The sequence below is a fragment of the Leptodactylus fuscus genome, chromosome 8 (assembly GCF_031893055.1).
Source record: "Leptodactylus fuscus isolate aLepFus1 chromosome 8, aLepFus1.hap2, whole genome shotgun sequence".
Taxonomy (NCBI): domain Eukaryota; kingdom Metazoa; phylum Chordata; class Amphibia; order Anura; family Leptodactylidae; genus Leptodactylus; species Leptodactylus fuscus.
This window is the reverse complement of record NC_134272.1, coordinates 5,556,309-5,569,200: the sequence shown is the minus strand read 5'-3', so window position 1 is coordinate 5,569,200 and position 12,892 is coordinate 5,556,309. Positions and strand designations below refer to the sequence as shown.

At 46.7% G+C, this 12,892-nt stretch overlaps 2 protein-coding genes across 2 annotated transcripts in view; one reads left to right on the top strand and one right to left on the bottom strand.

The window, feature by feature from the left end:
• BAIAP3 (BAI1 associated protein 3) overlaps positions 1 to 2,307 on the top strand; it is a 109,167-nt gene extending 106,860 nt beyond the window's left edge. The window contains exons 32-34 of the mRNA XM_075285066.1: positions 218 to 341; positions 1,066 to 1,271; positions 1,736 to 2,307. Of these exons, the coding sequence (XP_075141167.1) occupies positions 218 to 341; positions 1,066 to 1,271; positions 1,736 to 1,836 (431 nt within the window). The 3' untranslated portion in view covers positions 1,837 to 2,307. The remainder of the gene's footprint in view (positions 1 to 217; positions 342 to 1,065; positions 1,272 to 1,735) is intronic.
• Positions 2,308 to 4,997: 2,690 nt separating this feature from the next.
• Positions 4,998 to 12,881, bottom strand: TSR3 (TSR3 ribosome maturation factor). The gene is made up of 7 exons (XM_075285092.1): positions 12,654 to 12,881; positions 10,684 to 10,805; positions 10,195 to 10,411; positions 8,814 to 9,007; positions 8,554 to 8,727; positions 8,114 to 8,177; positions 4,998 to 5,301 (listed from the first exon to the last, which is right to left on the bottom strand). Exons 2-7 carry the CDS (start codon positions 10,796 to 10,798, stop codon positions 5,085 to 5,087), a joined length of 981 nt encoding a protein of 326 aa, XP_075141193.1. The 5' UTR covers positions 10,799 to 10,805; positions 12,654 to 12,881; the 3' UTR covers positions 4,998 to 5,084.
• Between the last annotated feature and the right edge of the window lie 11 nt (positions 12,882 to 12,892).

Genomic DNA, 12,892 nt, shown 5'->3' with positions numbered 1-12,892 from the left:
CTATGGAGAGTGTTTGCAGTGGTAGAAAGAAGTACTGCAAGTGACTCAATACAAATTGAGAGATGAACACAGAACTTCCTATGTAGATACTGTATATATAATATATGTGTGTATGTCTATGTATACTGCATCTATCCATGTATACACACACACACATCATGTACAGTATGGCTGACATTACCCTGTAGGCCCTCTCTATATCTCGTGTATTCTGCAGGTCTTAGCGATCCCTTCGTCATCATTGAGCTCTGTCCCCATCATATTTTCCCGATGGTGAAAGGTCAAAGAACACAAGTGAAAGCCAAGACGTTACACCCCGTGTATGATGAGCTGTTTTACTTGTAAGTATCTAGTAAGAGTCTTCTTGCTGCACCTCCTGTCCCTAAATATGACCGTGACTTAGGAGTCCCTGGTTGTATTCACCATCTTAAGATTCTACTCTCATATTAATATTTATCTTGTTGGTTATATAACACCAACCTATTCCACAGGACTGTACACAGACTCTAATCTCTCTTCTCAATCCTTGACCATGGGGCTCACAATCTAAATCCTTATCACAGACACAAACAGATGAACCTTACAATGCACAAAGGGTTTTCCCAGGGCTGAGCTTGCAGATAGGCAGGGGGTGATGCAATGAGGTCACTGTATGGTATCTACCGCTCCAACGCCACCAGCAGCAGGGACAGGGGGGCTTTCTTATTTGGTGCAATTTAATGCAGGGTCACAAGGGGGCGTTATAATGTCAGAGTTGCAAGATAGGGACATTATAGTATGTGAAGGGTTATTTTGGTGTTTAGGGGTTGCAATGGGGGAGCGTTATACAGTGTGGAGGACAATATATAATGTGGAGCCACAATACTCTATGGGGCGTTAAGTCCTGTTGGGGCAAAGGACCATTAAAGGGACTTTGCTGTGGGGGGGGGGGCACAAAGGGCATGACGTGGCCTACATAAACTAGCTGCTCCCCAGATTTCGTCCCTCCTTTGGTCCTTGGTATGAGGTGATGCTACAGATACCTTATTGCCCGGCGGACTTTCATACGGTCCATGTCTTCCACAGCTCGGTGTCGTCTGAGCAGTGTCGGAGGAAGTCGGCCTGCATTGTCTTCACGGTCATGGATCACGACTGGCTGTCCACCAATGACTTCGCCGGCGAGGCCGTCCTTCCCATGAACGTCATCTATGGATTAAACCGGCCTCATATCACGGGTGGGGTGAAGAATGTCCAGCCCACAGTACTGAAGCTGACCAGACCCAAGGCCAATGGTAAAGATACAGCAGACGGCCCGCACGTCACCAAGACCGACCCCGAATACACTTTTTTTTCTTTTAAGATGGGGGTAACTTACTAATCATTAGGGATCCGACCACATGAACCCCACACCGAGCTCCTGATGGAGTGGTCGGCCCAGTGGGCGCCATTCATTCTCTATAGCAGGGGTAGGGAACGTACGGCTCTCCAGCTGTTGCCAAACTACAACTCCCAGCATGCATACTGTCTCTGCTGTTCTTGGAACTCCCATGGAAGTGAATGGAGCATGCTGGGAGTTGTAGTTTCACAGCAGCTGGAGAGCCGAAGGTTCCCTACCTCCGGTCTATAGGAATGCTGGAGACCGCTGGGCATCAGGGAATAATGTCTGTTTTAACCCTTTATGTTATAGAAACAATTGTGTCCCCCCCCCCCTCCCTGGAGAAACCCTTTAACCCTAAACCCTCTTTGTCTTCTGCAGTGAAGTCAATACTGAAGATGCTGGACGGCAGAATAGACAAAGACGCACAAGATTTCGTGAAGAAACTTCGGGAACTGGAGAAATTTATGGAAGACGACTGAAGTTCTGTTTGTACTGTAAAAAAAAATTAAAAAAATTGTATATATTTTAACCCCTTGGCTGCCGGGGAGACAACACAGTTGTGCTGTATTGTGTCAGACGCCCCTATGGAAGGGAACAGATGAGGCTTACATCACTTTCTGACTTTCCTTTGTTATCTATTGTTAAGTTTTTGGTCTGTTTTTGAGAACTGAAGTTTTAACTATTAAGTGTAACTGAATATTGTAATAATCGGTGTACAATGGGATCGATTTCTGTCTCACCGAGTGAGTAAAGATCTTTTGTCTTAAAGCTGTTCAGTGGAAATTCTGGGATGCGTCTCCAGACCAGCAATGGCGTACAAGGGTGATGGGCGCGCAGACGTAGCAAAGGGATTGGCGCCACCTGCTGGACTGTATAACACATAACATACACGCTCAGTGCAGGCAGGTATATAAAATGGAGAATACTCCCTAAACGGAGTCATGTGAACACTCCCCCAATAACCTAAAGCAAGGAGGGAGGTGAGGTTTCCCACCCCTTTTCTGGAAAGGGTTAAATGCATAGTAGCCATTGGACCAGAGATGGCCACGTGATAAAAAAGAAAAAAAAAATCAGGGTCACAAAGTTGAATTTACACCTATTTCCTGGTCTCAGCACCTGTGAACAAGGAGCAAGGAAGCAAACTTCTCACCTTTTAACATTAGTTTTTTCATTTGTACCAATGAACTTTACAATAAATCCTTCTCTCAATCCATCGTTCTGACACAGAGCTCCAAATCCCCAGCATACAAATAGAGATACGACCGCGCTGTCTACCTAAAGTGGCCACTAGAGGGTGTCCTATGAGATTACTGCACATTGTGTAATGTGAAGGTTTAGAGCACCCCCTAGTGGTGGATGAAGGAGAACAAAATTCCAAACCCTTCATTTTCTGCAGGGGATTCCACCCTCTGCATCCCCATTTAAGGGGGTAAATGTGCCTGGGTAATCAGTCATAGATTAAAATAGTGTCAAGGACAAACTTACATATCAATCAGCTTTCCCGCTCCATCACATTGGACAGCTTTCCTAAGAAATCCGACTACTTACAAGGATGATGTGTCCCATTCATGTCTGCAGAGCCCACCATAATAACTGCAGAGGGTCCCAGCTCCACATTGCAGGCCGCTCACCTAATCCTGTATACAGTGTTACTGGACGTATCCGGAACCTTTATCTGCACACACACACACCGCCCCCTACCTACCGGCACCAGAATTTCCCTGTAATAGACGCCATGTTTGTATTTCGTTTTGCTAGCTGCTAAAATAAAAATTCCAGTAAGTGGCTTGTACAGTTTCCTTAGTGTTTTTAATGACGATGTAAGGTCCTATTTCTTACAGATGAGCTTTTCTGAACCCTGAGCCTTTCCTGTAGTTGTCCATCCTCCGCTCTGTGGCAGGAGTAATGCGTATATGACGACACTTGTGACGATATATCACGGGCTGTGACACTGGTTATATAGCACACGCTCATACTCGCTGTATCCTCACCACTTCTAGGTACAGGATCTGGGTCTTGCTGTAAGTTGAATGTAGAAAATGTCTACACGCCAATGTTTCCAGAGATCAGTATGACGACGTATTTTACATGTGGGATTAAAATGTTTTATATTTGTATTTTACATTGAATTAATAAAATGTGAAATTATGGAATTTTTTTTTGTCTTTGTGTTCATTAGACTGCGCTGTGAAGGTTTCTCCAGTACTTGGGACCACAACAGGTGCCTGCTGGTGATGACAGACTCCCTGTAATTTATCAGGACCCAGCCCTGCAGATAGATAGGTTACTGTCACCAGCATATCACCCCAGCCCTGCAGATAGATAGGTTACTGTCACCAGACCCAGCATATCACCCCAGTCCTGCAGATAGATAGGTTACTGTCACCAGACCCAGCATATCACCCCAGCCCTGCAGATAGATAGGTTACTGTCACCAGAACCAGCATATCACCCCAGCCCTGCAGATAGATAGGTTACTGTCACCAGAACCAGCATATCACCCCAGCCCTGCAGATAGATAGGTTACTGTCACCAGAACCAGCATATCACCCCAGCCCTGCAGATAGATAGGTTACTGTCACCAGAACCAGCATTCACCCCAGCCCTGCAGATAGATAGGTTACTGTCACCAGAACCAGCATATCACCCCAGCCCTGGAGATAGATAGGTTACTGTCACCAGACCCAGCATATCACCCCAGCCCTGCAGATAGATAGGTTACTGTCACCAGAACCAGCATATCACCCCAGCCCTGCAGATAGATAGGTTACTGTCACCAGACCCAGCATATCACCCCAGCCCTGCAGATAGATAGGTTACTGTCACCAGATCCAGCATATCACCCCACCCCTGCAGATACATAGGTTACTGTCACCAGAACCAGCATATCACCCCAGCCCTGCAGATAGATAGGTTACTGTCACCAGTACCAGCATATCACCCCAGCCCTGCAGATAGATAGGTTACTGTCACCAGAACCAGCATATCACCCCAGCCCTGCAGATAGGTTACTGTCACCAGAACCAGTATATCACACCAGCCCTGCAGATAGATAGGTTACTGTCACCAGAACCAGCATATCACCCCAGCCCTGCTGATAGATAGGTTACTGTAACCAGACCCCAGTATATCACCCCAGTCCTGCAGATAGATAGGTTACTGTCACCAAACCCAGCATATCACCCCAGCCCTGCAGATAGATAGGTTACTGTAACCAGACCCCAGTATATCACCCCAGTCCTGCAGATAGATAGGTTACTGTCACCAAACCCAGTATATCACCCCAGTCCTGCAGATAGATAGGTTACTGTCACCAGAACCAGCATATCACCCCACCCCTGCAGATACATAGGTTACTGTCACCAGAACCAGCATATCACCCCACCCCTGCAGATAGATAGGTTACTGTCACCAGAACCAGCATATCACCCCAGCCCTGCAGATAGATAGGTTTCTGTCACCAGACCCAGCATATCACCCCAGCCCTGCAGATAGATAGGTTACTGTCACCAGAACCAACATATCACCCCACCCCTGCAGATAGATAGGTTACTGTCACCAGACCCAGCATATCACCCCAGCCCTAATAAATAAACACTGGCGCCCAAACTACAAATATCAATGAAAGTAAATTATTTTAATTATCAAACCTTTACTGTACAAACTGCTATACATACGTTATTCCATACAGTCCATGTGGGGGATGTGATCACCGGCATTTCACAACTTAGTCCCTGAGTCTCTTTTTGACTCCTTTCCAAACAACAGGTTTACTAGAAGCTGCTTGAGCACCACCATCTTCATCTTCCTCCTTCTTCTCCTCACTGTCCTCACCAGAGCCTTCTTCACTTCCTTTTGTGGCATTATCACTGTCCTCTTCTTCCTCTTCATCAGATTCTTCATCATCGTCGTCATCATCATCATCATCATCATCATTGGTAGATCTGCAAAATTGTAATTACAAAGGTCTTTGTATTTCACTGCAAGATTTTACACAAAGCAAATAAGAACAAGATGATACAACTCATAGGGAAGCGTCACACTCTGGTAAGGATGAAAATGGAATGAGAAATATTATGTCTAGCTTTGTATCATGGCTGGTTATCAGGAGGACACTACATGTATGAGAAGATAACCCGACCACAATAAGGACATCATGGCTGGTTATCAGGAGGACACTACATGTATGAGAAGATAACCCGACCACAATAAGGACATCATGGCTGGTTATCAGGAGGACACTACATGTATGAGAAGATAACCCGACCACAATAAGGACATCATGGCTGGTTATCAGGAGGGGACACTACATGTATGAGAAGATAACCTGACCACAATAAGGACATCATGGCTGGTTATCAGGAGGACACTACATGTATGAGAAGATAACCTGACCACAATAAGGACATCATGGCTGGTTATCAGGAGGACACTACATGTATGAGAAGATAACCTGACCACAATAAGGACATCATGGCTGGTTATCAGGAGGACACTACATGTATGAGAAGATAACCCGACCACAATAAGGACATCATGGCTGGTTATCAGGAGAGGACACTACATATATGAGAAGATAACCCGACCACAATAAGGACATCATGGCTGGTTATCAGGAGGACACTACATGTATGAGAAGATAACCTGACCACAATAAGGACATCATGGCTGGTTATCAGGAGGACACTACATGTATGAGAAGATAACCTGACCACAATAAGGACATCATGGCTGGTTATCAGGAGGACACTACATGTAAGAGAAGATAACCCGACCACAATAAGGACATCATGGCTGGTTATCAGGAGGGGACACTACATGTATGAGAAGATAACCTGACCACAATAAGGACATCATGGCTGGTTATCAGGAGGACACTACATGTATGAGAAGATAACCTGACCACAATAAGGACATCATGGCTGGTTATCAGGAGAGGACACTACATATATGAGAAGATAACCCGACCACAATAAGGACATCATGGCTGGTTATCAGGAGGACACTACATGTATGAGAAGATAACCCGACCACAATAAGGACGTCATGGCTGGTTATCAGGAGGACATTACATGTATGAGAAGATAACCCGACCACAATAAGGACATCATGGCTGGTTATCAGGAGGACACTACATGTATGAGAAGATACCCTGACCACAATAAGGACATCATGGCTGGTTATCAGGAGGACACTACATGTATGAGAAGATAACCTGACCACAATAAGGACATCATGGCTGGTTATCAGGAGGGGACACTACATGTATGAGAAGATAACCTGACCACAATAAGGACATCATGGCTGGTTATCAGGAGGACACTACATGTATGAGAAGATAACCCGACCACAATAAGGACGTCATGGCTGGTTATCAGGAGGACACTACATATATGAGAAGATAACCCGACCACAATAAGGACATCATGGCTGGTTATCAGGAGGACACTACATGTATGAGAAGATACCCTGACCACAATAAGGACATCATGGCTGGTTATCAGGAGGACACTACATGTATGAGAAGATAACCTGACCACAATAAGGGCATCATGGCTGGTTATCAGGAGGGGACACTACATGTATGAGAAGATAACCTGACCACAATAAGGGCATCATGGCTGGTTATCAGGAGGGGACACTACATGTATGAGAAGATAACCCGACCACAATAAGGACGTCATGGCTGGTTATCAGGAGGACACTACATATATGAGAAGATAACCCGACCACAATAAGGACATCATGGCTGGTTATCAGGAGGACACTACATGTATGAGAAGATACCCTGACCACAATAAGGACATCATGGCTGGTTATCAGGAGGACACTACATGTATGAGAAGATAACCTGACCACAATAAGGGCATCATGGCTGGTTATCAGGAGGGGACACTACATGTATGAGAAGATAACCCGACCACAATAAGGACATCATGGCTGGTTATCAGGAGGACACTACATATATGAGAAGATAACCCGACCACAATAAGGACATCATGGCTGGTTATCAGGAGGACACTACATGTATGAGAAGATAACCCGACCACAATAAGGACATCATGGCTGGTTATCAGGAGGGGACACTACATGTATGAGAAGATAACCCGACCACAATAAGGACGTCATGGCTGGTTATCAGGAGGACACTACATATATGAGAAGATAACCCGACCACAATAAGGACGTCATGGCTGGTTATCAGGAGGACACTACATATATGAGAAGATAACCCGACCACAATAAGGACATCATGGCTGGTTATCAGGAGGACACTACATGTATGAGAAGATAACCCGACCACAATAAGGACATCATGGCTGGTTATCAGGAGGGGACACTACATGTATGAGAAGATAACCTGACCACAATAAGGACATCATGGCTGGTTATCAGGAGGACACTACATGTATGAGAAGATACCCTGACCACAATAAGGACATCATGGCTGGTTATCAGGAGGGGACACTACATGTATGAGAAGATAACCTGACCACAATAAGGACATCATGGCTGGTTATCAGGAGGACACTACATGTATGAGAAGATAACCCGACCACAATAAGGACATCATGGCTGGTTATCAGGAGGACACTACATGTATGAGAAGATAACCTGACCACAATAAGGACATCATGGCTGGTTATCAGGAGGACACTACATGTATGAGAAGATAACCTGACCACAATAAGGACATCATGGCTGGTTATCAGGAGGACACTACATGTATGAGAAGATAACCTGATAAAAAATTACCTTTTTGAAGGGATGACTCTGTTGGGATTTGAAAACTCTCTGCCAGAATCAACATCAAATGGATCTAAAATAAAAATAATTTACAAAGATATGTAACAAAAACAAGTAGAAAGTGCACCACCAATGATACATACATGTAATATAATCCACCACTGTTATATTCCTGCATTACACGGCACCCACAAGGATGAGGACGGGATGTATAACTTGTACCCTGTGCAGTAACTCAGACTGGTATTGCATTACAAATTGCTGCAACAAGGATTGCAGATGCCATGAATGTGAGGTGTGTGTGTGGTGGGGAGGGCTGATGGGGGGGGGAGGGTTCAACTGAGATCCTTGCTAATTCTGAGGACAGGGTGCTTTCGTTAAAGTGTCTTTATGACAACAACCCCTTTAAATAAATAAATACAAATCTCTTTTTGCCACTTATAACTCACCTATTTCTTCTTCATCCTTGTTTTTGTCTGCGGCCAAGAATTCGGCTTCCACTTTCTTCACTTCCTCCACGTCTTGACACTTGCTGTATTTATCCAGCAGCTCCTTGTTCAGCTCTAGAAATACTTTCCCCCATTTAAACTTTCTCAGTAAAATTGTGGCTAAATCTGGGAAACCTGAAAACAGATGATATTGGCGCGTTAAGAACAAGAAGGATGGAAAGAGAAGACTGGAACCGGTCTCCAGCAGTGTCAGTACTCACCTACGATGCAAAAAGTGGCAGCAAAAGCTTCCACACAGGACAGTTTGCAGGGGCGGCCATAATTGACAGGGTTTGCAGCCACCAAGTATGGCAGGAGTCGGGGATGGCTTCCTTTCATTTTTGCAAATGGCGTCTCATCCAGCTTTGCCCAGGAACAATCAATAACTGCGACTCCGCCGTCTGCAACAATCTGCCTGATCATATGAAGGAACACATATGTAAGAGGAGCTTACATGTCACCGAGTCACAAAAGGTGACATATATTACATAATGCACATGTGTACACATCTCAGGTCACATTTAAAGAAGCAGAGCTCTATTTTATATGTTGTTAGAGCTTATGGAAGCGAGACAAGCAGAGATCACCTGATCAACATACAAAAAGGGAGGTCTTGTGGATAAAACTCCAAATTATATATTGTGTGTAAACCACCAATAAAGAAATCAGACAGAAGCATACCGCCACCTAGTGGGTTATAGCTAGAATCAGGCAGAAGCATACCGCCACCTAGTGGGTTTATGTAGAATCAGACAGAAGCATACCGCCACCTAGTGGGTTTATGTAGAATCAGACAGAAGCATACCGCCACCTAGTGGGTTTATGGAGAATCAGGCAGAAGCATACCGCCACCTAGTGGGTTTATGGAGAATCAAGCAGAAGCATACCGCCACCTAGTGGGTTATATCTAGAATCAGACATAAGCATACCGCCACCTAGTGGTTTTATGTAGAACCAGGCAGAAGCATACTGCCACCTAGTGGGTTTATCTAGAATCAGGCAGAAGCATACCGCCACCTAGTGGGTTATATCTAGAATCAGGCAGAAGCATACCGCCACCTAGTGGGTTATATCTAGAATCAGGCAGAAGCATACCGCCACCTAGTGGGTTATATCTAGAATCAGGCAGAAGCATACTGCCACCTAGTGGGTTATATCTAGAATCAGACAGAAGCATACCGCCACCTAGTGGGTTACATCTAGAATCAGGCAGAAGCATACCGCCACCTAGTGGGTTATATCTAGAATCAGACAGAAGCATACCGCCACCTAGTGGGTTACATCTAGAATCAGGCAGAAGCATACCGCCACCTAGTGGGTTATATCTAGAATCAGACAGAAGCATACCGCCACCTAGTGGGTTATATCTAGAATCAGACAGAAGCATACTGCCACCTAGTGGGTTTATCTAGAATCAGGCAGAAGCATACCGCCACCTAGTGGGTTTATGTAGTTTGAGACAGAAGCATACCGCCACCTAGTGGGTTTGAGCTAGTTAAGCGTATTCTTGTACTTGGCGCTGGTCTTCCCCTTAATGGCACATCAATTTTTACTTCAAAACCACTTTCCCACCATGTTACTTGTCATCTGTGTGCGACTTACTTGTCAGCGGGTGAGACATACATTGTCCCCATAGGACTTAGGATCAGACCATTGAATCTCTGGTTTAGGCGAAGGGTCCTGACCAGACCTTTCCGAACTAACTTTCGACCCGTACATCTCTTGGGGTCACAGTGCCCCAGCTCCCACATCGCCAGGGCACATGGGAACTTCACCTTGTTCTCACCATCCTCGCCAGCAGCGTCCCCCTGAATACTGGCTACAACGAGAAGACCGAAGGAAAGGTGACATTACACACTGAGGGGCAACATCAAAATAATAAGGAAAGGACCTCTGTATAAGGCTGGGGTCACATGTTCTTATCCCAGGAGCAGACCCCAACAGCAGGACCTTGATGAGCCCTTACATTACACTGCTAGTGAGCTGGAGCAGTCTAGGTCATCGCAGGGCCCTCTCCAGTCTAGGTCACCGCAGGGCCCCTCCATGTTATGTATAAGTGTCTGCACTCCAACAACTGAATAGAGAAGTTACCATCTAAGGCCTCGTGCACCTCGCAGGTGAAACTCTCCAGACTCTTGGACGGTCTCTTATACTTGTATTCTTTGTGTTTGGGTCTACAATCCTTCTGCGGCTTCTTTCGCCCCATGACGACTCTGAAATATAAAAAATTCACTTTAATGTCACTGAAAAGCTGACCGCACAAGAAAGGGGGAATCAAGCAAAGGGGTTTCTCCATTCCTCTATCCAGCGGACCCCAACCTGCAGCTCTTCAAACTTAGGCGAACTACAACTCCCAGAATTCACCAGACAGGCAAAAATGTGACATTAAGGCCTTTGATGCAGAATCCGTCTAAAATTGTGGATGACGTCTTACAAGTGCAACCGTTAGGCCAGAGATGTCAAAGAGAAAAGATCAGAAACTCGACAGACTCCAATATAGTCACTGAATACTAACACCTACATCTCGGCGTAGGAATGCATTAACCAGCGTTGATTGGCCGAATGGCATACAGAGTACAGCATTCGGCCAATCAGCGCTGGTTCTGCCGGAGGAGGCGGAGTCTAAGATCGGTCCACAGCAGTCTCCATTCTGGTCCGATCTTAGACTCCGCCTCCTCACAGACGAGCCAACGGCAGAAACAGTGTCGATTGGCCGAATACTGTACTCTGTATGGCATTCGGCCAATCAACGCTGGTCAATGCATTCCTATGGGAAAAAGTCAGCTCCCGCATATCGCAAGCTGACAGGGATCCCGACGTAATACAGTGACTTGGGTGTGTTAGATGCCCCCAGACATGCTTCCCCTGCTGTCCCAGTGTCATTCCAGAGGTGTTGGCATCATTACCTGGGGTGTCATAGTGGACTTGGTGACCCTCCTGAGTTGAATAATGGTTTCCCCTAAACAAGTATTTATTCCCCATAGACTATAATGGGGTTCGATGTTCGATCGAACAGTCGAGTATTGAGCGGCTCCTCGAATCGAACATTTCACTGTTTGCTCATCTCTAAATACTAACAGTGTATTCCCTCTCACCCTCCTGTGGGCAGTGTATTGCCCCCCTCTCACCCTCTTTTAGGCAGTGTATTCCCCCCTCACCCTCCTGTGGGCAGTACTAGCCCTGTATACCTCTCTCACCCTCCTGTGGGCGGTGTATACCTCTCTCACCCTCCTGTGGGCGGTGTATACCTCTCTCACCCTCCTGTGGGCAGTACTAGCCCTGTATTCCCCCCTCACCCTCCTGTGGGCGGTGTATACCTCTCTCACCCTCTTTTAGGCAGTGTATTCCCCCCTCACCCTCCTGTGGGCGGTGTATACCTCTCTCACCCTCCTGTGGGCAGTATATTCTCCTCTCACCCTCCTGTGGGCGGTGTATACCTCTCTCACCCTCCTGTGGGCGGTGTATACCTCTCTCACCCTCCTGTGGGCAGTACTAGCCCTGTATTCCCCCCTCACCCTCCTGTGGGCGGTGTATACCTCTCTCACCCTCCTGTGGGCAGTATATTCTCCTCTCACCCTCCTGTGGGCAGTACTAGCCCTGTATTCCCCCCTCACCCTCCTGTGGGCGGTGTATACCTCTCTCACCCTCCTGTGGGCAGTATATTCTCCTCTCACCCTCCTGTGGGCGGTGTATACCTCTCTCACCCTCCTGTGGGCGGTGTATACCTCTCTCACCCTCCTGTGGGCGGTGTATACCTCTCACCCTCCTGTGGGCGGTGTATACCTCTCTCACCCTCCTGTGGGCAGTATATTCTCCTCTCACCCTCCTGTGGGCGGTGTATACCTCTCTCACCCTCTTTTAGGCAGTGTATTCCCCCCTCACCCTCCTGTGGGCAGTACTAGCCCTGTATTCCCCCCTCACCCTCCTGTGGGCGGTGTATACCTCTCTCACCCTCCTGTGGGCAGTATATTCTCCTCTCACCCTCCTGTGGGCCCTGTATCCCCCCCTCAGCCTCTTTTAGGCAGTACTATCCGTGTTTTCCCCCCTCAGCCTCTTCTCACCTCTCTCCAGGTCTCCTCACATGTTCTCTACAATCCTCTTTAGCTTCACGTCGCCGCCTCACCACAATTTCCTCTCACCGCAGATTACCGCTATAACCAAGTAGAAGAGACGTATTCACACTTGTCCTCCTCTACCGAGCCCCATCACCATTCTGCTCAGGGATCCATTCACCTGGACTGAGAGCGGTACCGGACAGAGAGCCGCTCGCCCGCCTGACTACACATCACAGAACTGTCCG